This window comes from Mastigoproctus giganteus, chromosome 3 (assembly GCF_048544385.1).
Source record: "Mastigoproctus giganteus isolate SK-2022 chromosome 3, ASM4854438v1, whole genome shotgun sequence".
Classification (NCBI taxonomy): domain Eukaryota; kingdom Metazoa; phylum Arthropoda; class Arachnida; order Uropygi; family Thelyphonidae; genus Mastigoproctus; species Mastigoproctus giganteus.
This window is the reverse complement of record NC_143577.1, coordinates 151784139-151802926: the sequence shown is the minus strand read 5'-3', so window position 1 is coordinate 151802926 and position 18788 is coordinate 151784139. Positions and strand designations below refer to the sequence as shown.

At 38.3% G+C, this 18788-nt stretch overlaps 1 protein-coding gene across 1 annotated transcript in view; it reads right to left on the bottom strand.

The window, feature by feature from the left end:
* The window catches only part of LOC150088330 (uncharacterized), a 243664-nt gene that overhangs the window by 72322 nt on the left and 152554 nt on the right, over positions 1 to 18788 (bottom strand). The window contains exon 3 of the mRNA XM_090370125.1: positions 4227 to 4332. Within this exon, the coding sequence (XP_090226251.1) occupies positions 4227 to 4332 (106 nt within the window). The remainder of the gene's footprint in view (positions 1 to 4226; positions 4333 to 18788) is intronic.

Sequence of the window (18788 nt, the reverse complement as noted above, 5' to 3'; positions counted from 1 at the left end):
AGCAAAAAATAAAATTGTCTCACGTGAAAAGTGCTGCCCTGGGCGGACCGCCCCCTCTAGCTACACCACTGCCTAATAATAGTTGTGATTCATATCTAATGGGCCAATGTTGTTCATCCCTTTCCTTCTAGTGTTAACATAAGCAAAGAATTCTTTGCTATATTTTTTGAAATCTTAGCCAAGGATTTTTATAATCTGCTTTAGCTTGCCTAACCCTGCCAGTGACCTGATTGTAGACTACTTTGTAGTTGCTACAGGATTCCATGTCCCCTGCTAATTTATAATCACTCCACACATTTTTCTTCTCTACCACTAGTGTCATCATTTCATCCAATATACAGTATATTTAAGTCTATCTCTTAATTAGTATAAAAAAACTTAGTATAAAATAACGGCTAAGGTAAAGAAAGCCTGCACAAGAAGCATGCAAAAGTTCGATGAAATTTACCAGTAAAAGTACTTTGCTGTAATGTATTGTTGCTTGCTTGGTAAACAGACGGTGGGTGTTCTAGGTCTAGAGCAGAAGTTGAATCCCACAGGAGCTTGAAACCCTCCCGAAGTGGAGGGGTTAACCTGACCTTTTTTCTTTAGAACCACTAATTGAATTAACTAACTGAATCACGAACAGAATCATATGGGAAGTTCTGGCATCGTAAAAAAAATGTTCGTAACGTAGTTTCACCGGTAAACTTTTTCAAAGTTTGCTGTGCTTCTTGTGTGGGCTTCCTTTGCCTTTTTTTTTTCTTAATAAAAAGTTTATCCACTAGTCCACCAGTGATTCTAAAGAAAAAAGGTCAGGTTACCCCTCCACTTTAGGAGGGTTTCTATCTCCCATGGGATTCAATTTCTACTCCTGACCGATAACACCCACCAGTCTGTTTACCGAGCGAGCAACAATACAAATGCCATTAAGGAAAAGTACTTTTACCGGTAAATTTCATCGAACTTTTGCATGCTTCTCCTGCAGGCTTTCTTTACCTTCGCCAAAATAACTTCTCTGATTATTTCTCTGAATGCCTCCCATTAGAAGTTGCAGTGGTCCCACTGCATATAATTTACAAACTGTCTAAGACCACGGCAGTTGTCTGTATGAAAGCAAAATCTCTTCCCTTGACAGTAGTTATATCTTTAATATAACTGACATTAACAAAGTATGTTCGCCATCATCTAGTGGTTCCTTTATCTGGATATTCTTAATGCACAATGAGTCACTGCTGATAATCAAACCATAATTATGGCTTTCTCTTGATACCTCTAACATGCTGCTGTTGCTGTTGTAAACAGTCGTCCAATAAATCCAGAAAATTTCTTTATAAGTGATTAAACACTCTTCATCAGAGTCACATTCATTGCCTCAGAGATGCTCCTTAAGCTTCGGTGGGGAAGTCACTCAGAATCAAATATGGTATATACAGACGATGCAGAACAACTTCAAATCCCAGTCTTGCTCATGTGCACATCTGTAGTGGGATCACTTATTACTGCACTGAAGTAACATTACTGCACTGTGAGGTCTTTTTCTTTTTCCTTTTTTGGGCCTTGTCCAATGTCTCAATATATCAAACTGAATTGATTATGGCCCATTTTCCCAAAAGTTTGGTATTGATAACATCCACCGAGTCCCAAAAAAAAAAAAAAGTCAATATTACCTTGGTGGCTAATGCTTGAATGCAGAGACGTTTTAGCTAAACTTCACTACCTTTGCTTCAAAACTCACCAATGATCAGTGGATTTCAACAATTTTATTGTTATACTGGGCTGGTAATCATTGATCAATTTCGACAGGTTTCACATTTTCAACTGAAGAAACTCAATAACCACACATTATTCAAACAATGTGTGTTGTTTATCAACTAAATTTAATGATGCTACTATACAGGGTGTTTTAAAAATGGTCAATAATTTAAAGGTGAAAAGTACAAACTAAAATAAGCAAAAAAGTCCCAGTGAACATCAGGCTGCAAATGAACCATTTTTGAGATAATGTGCATTTTATATTAAGATCTGCCACTGACTATGGGAGCACTAGTTTAACAAAAAGCTGTGAATCCTTTGCTAAGGGTGGTTTTATTAAACATAAGATAATACATTTTTAATTTTTGTTTTCAACACCACAGGAATTTTACAGATGTTACATGATGTTCTTTCTAACACCCTTTCCTCAACATCAGGTGTTATGCTTCTGTACCTACCTGCTCGTACTCCATGTGCGAAGCACCCATGTTCTCTAAGGTATTGATGTAACCTGATGAATGTGGGCCTGTTGGGCTGCCTTCAGCAGAGAAATGCTTCTTGGTACCAACGTACAGCTTCGGGTCCACTGCCGTTGGCTTTACCATACATGAAGCGCATGTCCACATACTCTTCATTGCTGTAATCTCTCTCCATGTTGACTATCCTTTGACAAGTAATAGTATGCCTGCTATGTCTCAGAGCATTGAGAGAGGGGAAATGGAGAGAATGAGCATAACTTAGCCTAAACAAACAAGTCAGTGGTGGATCCCAACTCTGTACAGTTCACCTTGTCAGTGGTGGATCCCAACTAGAAATGTGCAATATCTCGAAAGCGATTCACTTAAGGACCCATGTTTACTAGACATTTTTTGCATATTGCAGTCTGTACAGTTCGCCTTTAAATTATTGTCACTTTTGAAACTCCCTGTATAAAATAACACAACTGGCAAGTAAGCAACCATAAAGTATTAGTTTCATCAAGAACCTATGGTATGTTTGTCAAAAGATGAAATGGCATGTAATAGCCAAAAATGTCTATAGAGGGGATTATGTCGTGCTGACCGATCGGTTCAATTTTCATATAAATTGGTGATAAGATTATATAATTAAATCAGTTGAAATGTATAAACCAGTTTAACCTGTTAGCATCTTTAGCCTCTTAAAATAATAATTAAATGATTTTTAAAAGTTATTTTCTGGTAAAGTATCTTGAATTAACAACAGATGAATTTAGACCCATGTGATTATGCACCAAACTGTTTATATAGAAGTGCCTATTATTTTGGCTGTTAGTCTATAAAACTTCCATTTCATTTTCAGAATCGTGCTTTTGTATAGTGAAAGACATTTCAAATGATTTCTCTACATTTAAAATGAAAAATTTCTCTCATGTACCAAATTACTAAGAACATATTATTATTATTATTATTATTATTAGCGTATGGTACAAGGAAGCCTGAGGCTTAAGCTGCACCAGCCAAAAAAAATTTGAGTACCCAGAGAGAGAGAAGTAGGAGGGAATCATCAAAAAAAGAAGAATGATGATGATATCCAGCTCAGGACCCTGGATGTGCCAAGCCCATACTTACGAGATGTGAGTCCCTGGGGTAATATTCTCACATAATTCAGCCATGTTGAACACACTGTTGCCAATGTCTGTCGCAGTGATATTTGTATTCTTTATCTTAATTGGCTATCCTAATGTAATCCTAAGCAACAAATTGTAAGTAATCTGCTTTTTGCATATAAGGAATGCTTAAGTCCTGTTCATCTTTCATCAAATGAAGTACAGTTGTCCCACCTAGCATCAAATGAAGTACAGTTGTCCCACATTATGAACTAAGAGGCAATACTTTTCAACCCACTCTTGTATTTTCAGGAATAACTGTTTATTAACAATTCTCTAGTCCCAGCTTGCCTTTGTCTTGCTCGAGATTCTGAATCCTTCCTTGTACTCATTTTAGGCAAACAAAAATATCTTAAAACTTATCCAGGTAGTTTTCTGAATCAACTGCATTCATAATCTTTAATAAAAGTGACTTATATAAATTAATAATGCTACTTAAATGGCAGTATGAGTAAAGTATCACAAAAGTTTTCAAACAGTTTACACTTACCATAATTTAATAATGCATTAGCATTAGTAGAGGCATTTGATGCAAGAAAGCAAGCTTATGCAGCATCAGCCAAAAAAAAAAAAAAATTTCTAATTTTAATAATTTAAGTACAATTACATAAGTAATCTTAGAGGTAGTGCGGGCACTAACCTGAATGGGGCCCCATATGAGAAGCTTTCTTAATTGGTACTGTTGCCTCTTCTCTGCACCTGTTCCAACTGAGAAAGCCAAAGCTACAGTCATTGTACCAAATGGCACCTTGACCATAGTAACTGGTTTACAGCAGTTCACTTCAGTAACTGCCTGATTCACCTGCACTAAATGTTGGTCCTGCTTAGAGGAGAATAACCTTAGAAAAGATAATGTTATCTTTACCTTGGATTATAACTTGAGAAAAATGCTCCATGTCCTCGAAGCCTAGCTTTAAAGTTTCCTGAGGAATCATCAGCTATTTGAGCATCTTGAGAAGTCAGCAAATGATCTAAAAGAGTGGGCAGACATATTTAGGCATCTGTGCACTAATTTTTTTTAAAATTTAAAATAAATGTTTAAAAACTATTAATTCATTTTACAATGTCATAATAAGTAAAAGACAGAGCTACAGAGCTCAATGTCATAATGAACACATTATGTTTGATACACTTATGATATTGTTTAGCCTCATGTACTTCACAATACATGGAATCTAAATTATTTTGATGGATAAACCATACAGAACAATGCTCTAGGAATTATTAGGAATTATGGAGATTGGATGGATGGTTAATGACAATAATCAGCACACTTTTACTCTTTCATGCACATTTTCCATGGCACAGCACAGTATTTCGAAAGGAATTCTGGCAATTTTTTCACAAATTTTCTTTCAGCTTTTCAATGTTGTATTAGTATTAGTAGTGGAAAACAATGCAAGAAAGCAAGCTTATAACAGCATCGGCCAAAAAAAAAAAAAAAAAAGACCTGTCTATCCCCTCCAATAGTTTGCCTAATTTTTCCTACCAAATTTTTACCAAATTCAGTCCACTTCCCATATAACAGATGGAAGTTTGTTCCAGCAATCGATCACCCAAAGGGCAAACTTCTGCACATTATTCTGCAACCATCCTTCAATTTGAATTTAAGCCCCCTCATCTGTGTAGTCTGATCAAAAGAAAGTGCTAGAAAAGTGAGTAAACCTTGCTTTTTAAGTGTCCCCATAAAATAAAGGGAAATGCTGACAGGTCTAGGAACTTTGGAGGCCAAGAAATGTTACCATTCCTGAAGATTATGTAGTTATGATAAAGCAGTTGTACAGTGTCCAGTGATAACTTGGAAGAATGAAACAGTGTGCCATCTTGCTGAAACTAACTGGCCTCAGTGACTTGAGGAAACCTAGTGGCTAATTCATTAGTCAAAAAAGTTGCAAATCATATCAGCAAAGCAGCCTGATATCACAGTTATTACCCTTCTATTATCATCATCAAAAAATATGGGCCAATAATGCTATGAGATGATATTGCACACCACATTATTACCTTATACTACAAGGCTACCTTCATTCCCATAATAACATATGCTGCTGCCATTTGGTATGACAAAACAACAATGGTCACAAATAGAAGAATCCTAGATGTGACTCAGAGAACCATCCTGCTCACAATTACCGGTGCCTGCAGGTACTGGCTGCAGTGCTACCACTTGACCCTGAGATAATAAAAACTGCTCTCCTTTACCACCTGTCCAAAGGAACAGTCACTACATTTTTGGAATTTACAACAGACTAGACAAACAATCGCAAGGTAGAAAAGACATGGCTACAAAACCACCTGCTGCAGGTGTGTGGCAAAATAGGTGAACGGAAACCACCAAAGGGTTGATTTCACACAAGTTTTTGCCACAAGTTGACAGGATCTATCCACATGGTTCTTTCTGGGGTTGCATACAACATACTTGCTAACTGGGCATGGCCCTTTCATTGCAAAATTACTGGATTTAGGCCTCACAGAGAATCCACACTGCTTGTGTGGAGAAATCAAAAGCTGGGACCATATAATGTACGAATGCCCTCAGTGCAAGGACCCGGTGCACACTAATTACATGGGTACGATATAACCCAGAAGGACAGGAATACCACCTCCTTGACAATGAAGATGAATACAGAGCCATAATGGACTTTGAACAAAGACTCTTTGCAAGAAGGAGAATACTAACTGTAACACACAATAATTGACAAGATTAAACCACCAATCAACAATAATACAATAGTAAGACAATGACTATGACACAGGAGATGCTGAAAGGTAACACTAACTAAACCACAGCCGCCGGCCCTGAGACCGAAATCAACGGCCACAAAAAAAAAAAAATCTCAATGATGCCCAATGAGGAAGCCAAACAACAACCTAGGACAGAAGACCAATGATAGGAACAGGGAATCCGAAAGAATAAATACCAACCAACATGGAAGGGACCCTGTCCCATGCAAGACTTGACTCCTCAACTTACGTTAATGCTACTGAAACTGACCTCACCACTACTCGGCAATGTAAAACCAACCACGAATAGGACCTTGTCCCAAGATTGACTACAACTGAAAGGACACTAAACATTGACTTGAAACTCGAAAAATATATTGCCCAGAAATTCTCTTTGGTTAAGGTACCACACAAGACTAACTCTTGGTTTACTGTATTACCAATGCACACATTTGGGTCAGCTGATCAAGGTCCACTGCACCTTGATCAACTAAACAATCTTGTCTGAAAATATTCACTTTAAACTATTCATAAAAACAACTCTTCATGTTATTTAGCAGTTTTGACAAATAATTTCTACTTAGCTCATTTGAGAAATGTGGTATACACTTACTCTACTCATTCCAGTCTCACAAACAACTTACCTTACAGATTTCAGTAATTTTGCATATTGATAGAAAACCATAACAGAATTTGTTTGGTCCGTTGGTGAATATGCCTCCCAGATCTTTGCTTGCACCATAGTATTATATTTCTGGTGAGGTAGTCTCTGCTGCTGGTTAACTGGTATGGTGCCGTGAGGGGTTTTTGTAAAGCCATGGTATCTGCATGTACCTATGAACCTTACAATAAAGGTCATATTTATTTATCTATACATACACAATATATTTCGTGTACATGTGTATTATAGTTTAGACCATTGTAGCTAATGGGAGGCGACATTAGGATGGAAATAGACACTCCTGACCTCATATAGCCCAGAGTGTGGAAAATTTTAGTTGTACCAAAGTAAACAGTATATGATTGAAGGATATAGAGTTGGTGCTTGGGTTATCCAGAAGCCAGAAGCACGATTTCCCATCCATGTTAGTAATAGCCCTGGATATGGTGGATATATGCATCTGGAAGTAGTTATCTCTCTCTCTCTCTCTCTCTCTCTCTCTCTCTCTCTCTCTCTCTCTCTCTCTCTCTCTCTCTCTCTCTCTCTCTCTCTCTCTCGTCTCTCTCTCTCTCTCTCTCTCTCTCTCTCTCTCTCTCTCTCTCTCTATATATATATATATATATATACACACACACACACACACACACACACAATATCTTTATTTGTAAGGTGCAAAGATACATGCAGGCACCCAGACTTTACAAAACCCTTCACGGCACTAAGCCAGGGCAAATGGAAATATAATAGAGGATAAATAAATAGCGTAAAGCAGATTGTATTCAGTTAAAAATAAAATACAATAATAATACATCAAATTAAAACAATAAAATAAATTAAAATAACACAGGATAGTTTTCTTGAATTCAAGTTTCCCTGAAATTTTTGCCGAGTCAGAGCAATCTCACATCAGTTGATTGTTGTGGAACACGGGATCCGGAAAAGTTGTCCTCCGCATTTCGTCCCCCCCGCATTTCGCCACCAGTAGATAATGAATAGGTATAGAAATGTAAATAATACACCTAATTTTTTATTAATTCTAATTTATTTTAATACAATGAATCAATCAAAGGTAATCTATCAATCAAAGGTAATCAATCATAGAATAAATGCACATTATTATTGTTTAAAACTCGAAGTTGCATGCAATGCCTCTAAGGTAATCAATCAACATTACGATTTTGAAAATCTTGGCTTTTGATTCTAGCAGAAATTGCAGCATACTTCTTGTTCCACCAGAAAACCACTCCTGGCTACGCACCAATAACTGAAGATTGTTACTAGTGGAAAAAATAAGCATGCAACCCGGGAGCAGTTCGTCCTGAGAATCATACATTAAAAACTGTTTAATAGATTTGATAATTGAGAGCTATTAAGTGCTCTATAATTACTGTATTCTGTTATATTATAAATCAACAGGGATTACCTTTATTTTAGATATAGGAAGCTTCTTTTCCAACTCTCCTAGTCCAACTCGCTAATAATTCTTGAGGATGGCGATATCAATTTTGCAAAACAGGTGGGTCATCTTCCCCACTGTCAGAACCATAGTGTTCAGACCGTGTGGTCTCAACAATTAGCACTCAAGACTTCTGTCTTCAAACACCATACCTCTGGCAGCAAGGAAACCATTACGTGGATTGGCATAAAATTAGATTTTTGAAGGTCTAAACTGTTTAATAAATATGGACCGATTATTTCTTTTGGTCCTGTAGCTGGACTTTAGAGTTAAATTTAGGGGTCTAATAAAATTGGATATGGTGGGGGGGGGGAGGAATTATTCTCTACATTCCTTAAGTTGGACTAGAACTTTTCGGGCTTCATGTTCACAGGAATAGAGCAACTCACAATTGATCATTGATATCGCCATCCTCAAGAATTATTAGCGAGTTGGACTAGGAGAGTTGGAAAAGAAGCTTCCTATATCTAAAATAAAGGTAATCCCTGTTGATTTATAATATAATTAAAAACTGTTGTACATTGCCATCGATAATAATTTCTTGATAATTTTGTGGAATTACTAGGTTCTGGAGATTGTTCGGTAAAGCAGGAGTACCATTGTTGCATCAAACATGACGAATGGTTCGTTTAAGTGAACCCTTTTTAGGAAGTAATGCCGTGACTTTGGAATGAGCCCCTGCAAAAACTGATGCAACAATTTGCTGTGGCGTTCGTTCGTGGTTGTTGCATGTTGCCGTATTTGACCAATCAATTGCAATGCTTCAGACCTTGCAGCTTGAGCTGCATGGTTATGTTTAGTTACGACTTTCACAACTGGGCCTTCAAACCCTTTGTCAAAACATGCCCTTTGCAGATGGAATGTTTTTGAATTGAGCAAGAGTCCACTCTGTATCTTACTTCTCTGTGGAGGTGGCGAAAACAGCAAACGCATGCTGTTGACTGCACCACGAAATGTGAGGAGAGCCAGATGCAGGAACTTTTATTGTTTGAATTTAGACAAATCAGAACAAGATTCACTTTTTATTGAAAAGACTCCTATAAGATTAGTCACTGTTCCCTCCCCCATGTCCGTCACTAACCACATGACTATCGCCCTCGTGGTCGAGTATGTATTCTTTCCATTGTGAAAGGATTAACAGTTCCAGTTAATCCTTTCACAATAGAAAGAGAACCCTGAAGACATACAAAAGGGGAGGAATTAGTTTAAAAGCTACGTGACAATTTGTACACGGATGTCATTTTGAAAATTTGTTTGGAAAAGTTAGAGTTATCGGAAGTTCAGTTCGAGTAATCAAGAGAGTTTAACATGGAATCTCCACTAAAGGGGCTGGGACTTAAATAAAAATTCGAGTTATTGAGAGTTGACTGTACAGTATTTACATTTCTGTAGCCTACTCATTATCTACTGGGGGCAAAATGTGCCATGGGCAAAATGCGGGGGGAGAAATGCGGGGCCACTTTTCCATAAACCATGGAACACACGTGTATATCTAGAATGAGCCGTCAATATACTTTTCGTCATCTATGGTTTTGCACAGGTCTGTGTCCAAGGATTGAGTTAGATGAGGCTTCTAAAAGGGGAAGAACCGATCTTTAAAATGTAACCTCAACGGAAGAGCAAGAAGCTTGGGAGTGGAATGCTGGTTGAGGGGAATCAGCCAGCACACAGTCCCCAAATGTTGGGTGCTGAGATTCTTCCAGTGGTCATTTTGATGGTGAAGATGTAGTCTTTTGTTCATTAAGGCTGCAAATCTGGTTAAATTCAGTGCTTTGGTCATCGGTGTTGTGTGAATTTGTGGTGGGAGATGACACTTCCAGGTGCTAGGAAGCTTAGGACTCCCTTCACTTCAGGAGACAGTATTCTGCAGCATTCAATGGTTTCGTTGTTGTGTCTGCAGCCAAGTGCCACAATGCTACTCCATACAGTACACCTCCAAATATCATCGTCCTGATATACATTATCAGATTTGTGTAATGAATATGTAATAATTGTCAAATTAATATATGCAAACTTTGAGTAGACTGGGGTTCAAGCCCATGACTGCTAAATATGAATACCATTTGTATTGATTGATTGATTGATTGTAAGCTCCAATGACCTGGTGGTGCTGGAGACATCCAGCACGACCTCATGCTGGAGAACAAGAACTTTTTTTTTTAAAAAAAGTACTACAAACAAAGGTAAATACATAAAAAAACAAACAAATACAAAAATGCATACATATGCACACACGCATATGTAAGCATGTGTACGTGCATACAAAAATGCACGAGCATACGAAAACATATGTGCATACCTATATGCCCATACACACATGCATATGTAAATAATAATAATTATTATTATTATAAGCCATACGGTGCAAGGAAGCCTGGGGCTTATGCTATACCAGCCAAAAAAAAAAATTTTCTGAATTACTCCGAGAGAGAGAGAGAATCACCAAGAAAAATCCAGCTCAGGACCCTGGGTGTGCCTATGAAAGTGCATATGTGCACACACGTACCTATATGCACTTATCAAAAGATCCATCACCTTGAACAATATCTGGCCTCAATCGGACTACAGATTAATCAAACAAAGACAGCTCAGATGTCTTTCATGTGGAAGGAGTTAAGCAATGATATCAATCTTACCATCGATGGGACACCCATTCATAAAGTTAAATCATACAAGGATCTCGGATTAGTGTGGGATGAAGGGCTGACATTCCACGCCCACCTCCTGAACACAAAAACATAAATGTACTCTGCTACGTGGGTGATCTGCCAGGAACTAACATGGATTCATGACGCCGAATTGGTAAAGAAATATGTTCTTCGATGTCTCTGTCCCATACCACTGTATGCAGCAACTATTTGGTCCTCTGCCCCCACAACACACTTCAACAAGTTCCTCAGCCTGGAATACTGGCTCCTGAAATGGCTCAACTGGAGGGCTGGCAGCCAGTACACCATTTCTAGGGCCCAACTGTACATTAATCTGGAAGTCACCCCAGGGAAACAACAGATTGTGGCTGTTAACCTTCTTGCTCTAGGCTGATCACAGGCGACTTGATGCCCCTGATATCACTGACCTCATAAGAACTCCACTCATTGCCCGAAGAAATCAAGTGGACCCAAGGCTCCCACTCGGAATCAGGTTCAGCAATCTAAAAGGCTTAAAGCGCATATTCCCAGGAAACAGTAGATCTGATCAACAATCTAGCCAACGATCTGGACAAATTCTGCCAACAACATATATACAAATGCCAGAAGCTAATGGACAATACACAAATCTACCATTATGACACAAGCACACCACCACCAGAAGGAAAACTGCCACAAAACTGCTCCCAACATGATAAATGTAAAATAAAATAAAGTGAAGCCATCACATCCTCTCTTTTGGCATCTATTACTCCAAAGATACCTGGCAGTGAGCAACGGTGAAGATTCTAGAGATACCACGGGCAAACAACCGGTGATGGACTGTCTTAATCCTTTATATTTTTGTACATTTTTCTCATGTTTTTGTATAGCTCTTTTCCATAAAATAATATTCTTCTTAATTTGGGATACTTCTGTATTCCACAATTTTCAAGTATGTAAAATAAAAAAAAAACTCATTAAATGCTGTACCTTTCAGATTAAGCGCACACATGTCCCTGCCTTAACCTCTGAATGTAAATATCACCCTCCCTAGCTTACTGCTGTCCAGGGGATGTAGCAGAGCACTAAACAGATTTAATAAATAAATTTCGTATCAATTTCTTTCATATTTTATAAATGCATGTATTGCATGTTCAATTTTATATACACAATGCATATGTGCATTGTGTATATAAAAATGCATATGTGCATTTTTATATCTTCTTTGTCCAGTCACATAGTTCCCCGAGGAGCTGTTGTGGCCACCAACAAATTCCTCCAACTGCATCGATCATCTGCTGTAAGAGCGGCATCGCAAAATTTCATGCCCAAAAGTTCGCTGATCCTATCCTTCCACCTAATTACAGGTCTTCCTTCAACAGCAGTTTTTGGAGTTGGTTTTGTTATAGTTTCTGTGGCATCAGATAATGTGGTGGTACATAGTCTTTTCCTATGATTTTGAAAGTGGCCAGCTTTAATCATAGGAAAAGACTATGTATAAATATAGTGCAAATGCATCAGGAATACATAGCTATATCTGAATAAATCAGATTATTAATAAAACGGCATCGTTTTAAGTTATATCTCATATTGTGAATACCTTCACAACGAGTTGCCATGATATTGCACTACTTCGAATAAGTAACGCTTCACCTAAGGAGAAGACTAATGTTACTTATTCTCAGATGGATACCACCACCCAGACGGCACCGTTTCAGGGCTATTTGGCCCTTCTTCTGTGGGTGGGTAGGTAACCGAGTGATGCAATGATGGCAAAACAGTTATGAAGTATAACTCCACAATATGAGAGATGCCTGATGGTGTATCATGTATTTAGACTCAAGCGTTTAGGGCATAAGCCTCAAGCTATGAAGGAGTCTAGACTATGTATAAATATAGTGCAAATGCATCAGGAATACATAGCTATATCTGAATAAATCAGATTATTAATAAAACGGCATCGTTTTAAGTTTTTAAGAAGAAGGGCCAAATAGCCCTGAAACGGTGCCGTCTGGGTGGTGGTATCCATCTGAGAATAAGTAACATTAGTCTTCTCCTTAGGTGAAGCGTTACTTATTCGAAGTAGTGCAATATCATGGCAACTCGTTGTGAAGGTATCCACAATATGAGATATAACTTAAAACGATGCCGTTTTGTTAATAATCTGATTTATTCAGATATAGCTATGTATTCCTGATGCATTTGCACTATATTTATACATAGTCTAGACTCCTTCATAGCTTGAGGCTTATGCCCTAAACGCTTGAGTCATAGGAAAAGTCATGCATCCCACAAGATGCTCTTGAAGAGGAAAGGTGACTAAAGCAGAGCCCCACTTAGTGCAGAAGGCCGATTACAACTGGTTTTCGTCTGGTTTCCAGAGGTGGTCTTCAGAGCACTATTTACTGTCAAACCTTCTGTGAAGACAGAATTAATTTATCTGGTAGTAAGTCCTCAGGCATTCCATTCTAAGCATAGGTGTTGTAATGTACGATTATGTCACAGTAATTGACCAAGTACATCTGCTCCCCTTCCTCACAAATTGTTTCCCTTAAAATTTAAATGTTTCACTGAATTATTCTTACAAATACCCTGAACTATTAGCTCTACTCCATCTTCGCAGATCATACAATCACAGAAATAGGGCTCTGTTATATCTAGATCAGCAGAGAATAATTTTCCCAGTATTGAACACATCTGTAGGAACAGTGAGATAGCTGATAAATTCCATAAAATTCCACTGCTGCTTCTGGACAAGGCAGACAAAATTTCTTCCTGTACATCAATATGTCAGTTCTTTGCCCTGATAAATAAAAGCATTCCTAATGTCTTCCATAATAAACTTGGAAGAGTTCCTTATTAAGCGAAGGCATGAGAAAATAAAATCACTGGTGCACCCAGTTATAAGTTAAAATTATCAACATCCAATTATTGAAACACACGATCTCTGTTTTAACAGCAGCACATTCAACTGTTTATACTCTCTGGGGTCACTGTATTGAAGAATCTAACTGGTGTCCAATTGCTGAAGCAAGAGTGTTTTCAATTTACATATCACTTTCCGTTTTCGTGCTTAAATTCGCTACCGCAAACTTGTATATACACAACGTCAATCAGAGTGATATTTTAGTTATTTAATAATTTAACAGATAATTCGAGTTACCTAAAAGTTTAATTAATACTGAAAATGGTTCTCTGGTATCACCCAACCAATCAACAAATATATAATCTTTATATACGCGTATATAAAAATACGAAAATACAAAAAAGGAACGTAAGTAAAGGCACATGCGCAAGCCCATTCCGCAGAATACTGGCTTCCGAAGTGGGAGACCTGGAAGTGTCGTTTCCCACCACAGCAACACCGGTTGCCAAAGCACTGAATTTAGCTAGATTTTCGGCCTTAATCCATGAAAGAAGACTAATCTGCACCATCAAAATGATCGCTGGGAGAATCTCAGCGCCCAAAATTTGGGATACCGTGTGTTGGCGGGACCCCCAACCAGCTCTCTGCTCACAAGTCTATTGCTCTCTCTTCGAGGCTACATCTTAAAGATCGTTTCCTTCCTTATCAGAAGCTCCATCTAGTTCAACTCCCGGATGCTGACATGGGTAAAATGGTATAGAGGACAAAAGGTATAGACGTCTCATCTTAGATTTGCACGTTGTTTCCACAGCCATCAACTGATCTGAGATTGTTCCGGCTCGACAGCAGTCTCACGGAAAACCCAACTGAAGAAACCTATCTTGTGTTATTCTAATTAATTTTATTATTATTATATATATATTTTTAAAGTTAATATAATCTACTTGATGTTATTAACACATAATTGTCCTTTACTTTACTTGTATTTAAGCTTTGTACTTACCCCGTATTATATTTCCGGCGATATGCTATCTCTACCGCTACTTGTTAACCCCTGACTTAGTGCCGTGAAGGGTTTGTAAAGGTAGGGTACCTGCGTGTACATATGAACCTTACAATAAAGATCATATTTATTTATTTTTATTTGTGCATTACTTGGAAATCTATATTTAGTGGTTTATCTATATCTAATGGTTCTAAACACCATATATTTTGATTTTTCTGGATTCTTTTGAACCCAACTTATTAGAGTCTTTACCTGTGATCAAAAGGGCGTCTCCGTAGCCAGGTGGGCAGGAGCAGCAGTGCGTAGCACACGCTTCTTGATTAAAACGGGGTTAGAGCCCGTAACCACCAAATATGGAGGATGCGAAAAGGTCAGGGAATGACCACCGCATATCCCCGGAGCGATAAGGCCTTAGTTGCTAATGCTCCTAAAAACCAAATAACAAACAAACTGTGATCAAGATAGAAATATCATCGGAATACGCTACTAGGTGGGAGAGTGGAAGAAGAGAGAGAAATTCATTGATATAAAGATCAAATAGGAGAGGTCCAAGAGGAGCCTTGAGGAACTCCCCGAGAGAAATAACAAATGTACGATTATGACAAATGGCTGATCGGTAAGGTAGCCTTCAAAGAGAAAGTTAATTTTCCCTCTCAAGCCAATATTGTTGAGTAGAATATTATGATTAATAAGTCCAGTAACAGTGCTATTAAATGTTGCTGTTGTTATTTGGTTTTTAGTAGCATTAACAACTAAGGCCATATTGCTCCGGGGATATGCGGTGGTCATTCTCTGACCTTTCCGCATCCTTCGTATTTGGTGGTCACGGGCTCAAACCCCGGTCTAATCAAGAAGTGTGTGCTACGCACTGCTGCTCCTGCCCACCTGGCTACGGAGGCGCCGTGCTATTAAATAGTGACCCTTTTCAAGACTATCAATGATCCTTGAGCAGACGTCAACAATTGCCAGATCGGTGGATCTTTTTTGAACGATAGGCATACTGCTGTTGATGAATAAGCTGATTTACTTAAAGGAAACCTATGAGTCTGCTATGAAGAATTTTTTCGAATAATTTTGTTAAAACTGAGAGGAGAGCTACTGGGCGAAAGTTGTTGATAGAGTTGCAATGGTTTCCCTTTGGAATAGGGACGATGATTGTTTTTTTGAATTGAGAAGGTAATTTACCAGACTGAAAGGAGAGATTGAATATTTGAATATTCTTATACCATTGAAATTCAATGGTATAAGAATTGAGCTGCGGACCTTCTTCAGCAGTGAGGTAGATATTTCATCAAAACCAGGGGCTTTTCTTTCAATTGATGTCCTGATTCTAAAATCTCAGTTTCCTTCCCGGTAAAAGTTTATTCCGAGAAGTGAGCGAGAAAAAGAAAAAAAAAAAAAAAAATAGAGTTACTGATTGAGAACATGACAGATCCTCTCATTTCACTGTCTCCGGAGTCAAGTTCGTCTTGAAAGAGATTATTTGCACTTCAGATAAAGTGGTTACAGAGGGCTGTAGCTTTTTTCTGGTCATCTGAAATAAATACCTCGTTTTCAACCACATCTCCCACCTGGCTCCGTGATTTCGGTTTCCTTCCCGGTAAAAGCTTGTTCAAAACTGTCCAATTTTTTTTTTTTTTTTTGTTTGTTATGATACCTGTAAGTTGGGAACTATAGTATTTTCTTTACTTTGGCCGAATGCAGTCGGTGACTTTGTTTCTGCACGTTGTGTATTTATTTTTATCTGCTTCGATTCCTGTTGTTCTAGCAATTCTCGCAAGGTTGTCCCTTTTCTTTAACATGTTACAAATCTTGTTTGAGATGAACGGCCATAAGTTCCATGGTGGACTTTTTATTCCCTGGGCTCCTGAAATATGACACGTAATTTTCATAACTATTTAGAATATGCTTAAGCAGTTAGTCGTAATTTCAGGATCACTTGTAGCAAGCACTCCATCCCATGTAGACTGCTGGAGGTGGTTACACAGCTTATTGAGAGAGTCTGGAGTGACAGATCTGTAAATGTGTATGATCCCTTCCACATTTGCTTCATTTTCAGTTACCATTAAGATGGGACGGTGATCAGAAATAGTTGCATCAAATTGTGAAGTCAAGAAGTGAATTGCGGGACACTACCGTTCTAGTTGGGATGTCTCAATCAGTAAGAAGAGAGAAACCATTTGAAGTGATGACTTCTAGGAGGGCTTGCACTGGAGAGGAAGAGCTTTGAAGAATGCTAATATTAAACTCTCCAATCAGTAGAAGGCTAAGGGATTTGCTTGTGAAGTAAAAGTGTTGTCAAGAGTTACAAGGAAGCTGTTAACTGAAGCTGAAGGAGATTGGTATAGACACCCGATCACCAGAGAGGCAATGCGGATAAAAGTGAGTTCACAAGCTTGATCAGTCAGATTTGAGATAGGAAAGGCAGAGCATTGCAGATGATTGTGAACATAAAAAACTCCACCTTTTTGAATCACCTCTGCAACTTTGAAAGAGAGAATAATCTGGAATTTGGACTGAAACCTCAGGAGAAAACCAGGTCTCAGTAAAAAAAAAAAAACATCAGGTCTGGATGCACATTCCATGATATCAGTTGTGCGAGTATTTCATCATGATTTACAAGACTGGGAGCATCCATATTGAATACAGTAATTGCATCTTTTGATGGCGCAATAAGGCATAAGTTGACAGGATAGAGAGATATTTTCACAAGAGTTAGTATCATTCAAATTCTGGTAAGAAGAAAAGAAAGTCGAGTCATTTGTAGACATTATTTCCTGTGGAGATTCCTAAATATATGAAAAATGCCTTGATTGTTATTCATGCTTACTTGTTTCGATAGCTAAGTCACCAGCTGATGACCTAGGACCAGGAAGAGGGGGTCGTCCATAGAAATGCCAAATGAGGGCTCCCACAGGCCAACAGCAGTCCTTCAGTAATTCATCAAAGTCTGTTTGCTGACAGTGAACATAGAAAGAGTTGTACGACTCATGTTTAGAATTCATTTTTATTACTTCTGCTTCTATCTGCAGTTGAGTTCTGATATGCTGCTCTACTTCTGTATACCCCGAGTTTAGTTTTGATTTTCGAGACAAAAATACCCTTGGTTGAACTTTTGGTTCCGGGGAATGTTCTGATTGTAGAGTTGGTAGCTGTTCCCACAACCGGAAGAGGATTTTGACGTCTGCATGTCTGATTAGAGGCAGGTTGATTCCGTTGTCTTCCACCTAGAGGAAATGACATCTTCTAGGAGTGAATTTGCAGTTCGATTTCCATCTTTAGATGTTTTCTGAGACTGACTGGCTACCGGAGCATATACTGAAGGGTATGAAGGTTGCTTTACAATAGATGCCTAAGTGGCTTCTGCAACAGAAGCAGGGTTTGGCTGGAAAATAGAATTTTCCATGTGTTTTGCCCAATTGTATGTAGGACTTAATGATCTACTGGGGTTTCGAATAAGATCTGTCAAATCCGAAATTTTCTGTAATAAAATATGATTAATATCACGCAGTTGGGTATGTTCTGACCTGATTTTTTTAGTTTCATCAAGAAGAGAGACCATCATGGATTTGTGAGCATCCAAGATTTGAAAAATGAGTTTGGTGGTCATTTGGATTTTCAACTTGTGAAACTTCTTGGTTAAGCAGGTGAGAGGAGCGATTTGTCTGCTCTGATGCCACGTCACGGGGTATGGCCTCGGACAGCCCACTCTGCCAAGTATCCATTAATGATGAGGGACGGCTGAAACACTGAAGTTCACCGTCGGGAAGGCTTGAAGGATCAGCTGGGCTGGATCTTGAGTTATTTTCATATTCATCTGCTTTTTCTTTGAATGCTGTAATTAATATAACATGGGCCCTTCCATGAATCGATCGTTGCCTGCGACATCTTTTTCCAGTTCACCGTTGACATTTCTATGCATTTTATGCAGTACACAAGGCCGCATTGCATTGAAGGAAGTCTTTGCATTTCTTTTTGCACAATTAGAAAAATTTTAATTGCAGAGCCATTGTAATTAACAATAAATACACGGAATTTTTGTGAGAGATGAAAATATCAAATATACAAAACAGAATTATAGCTA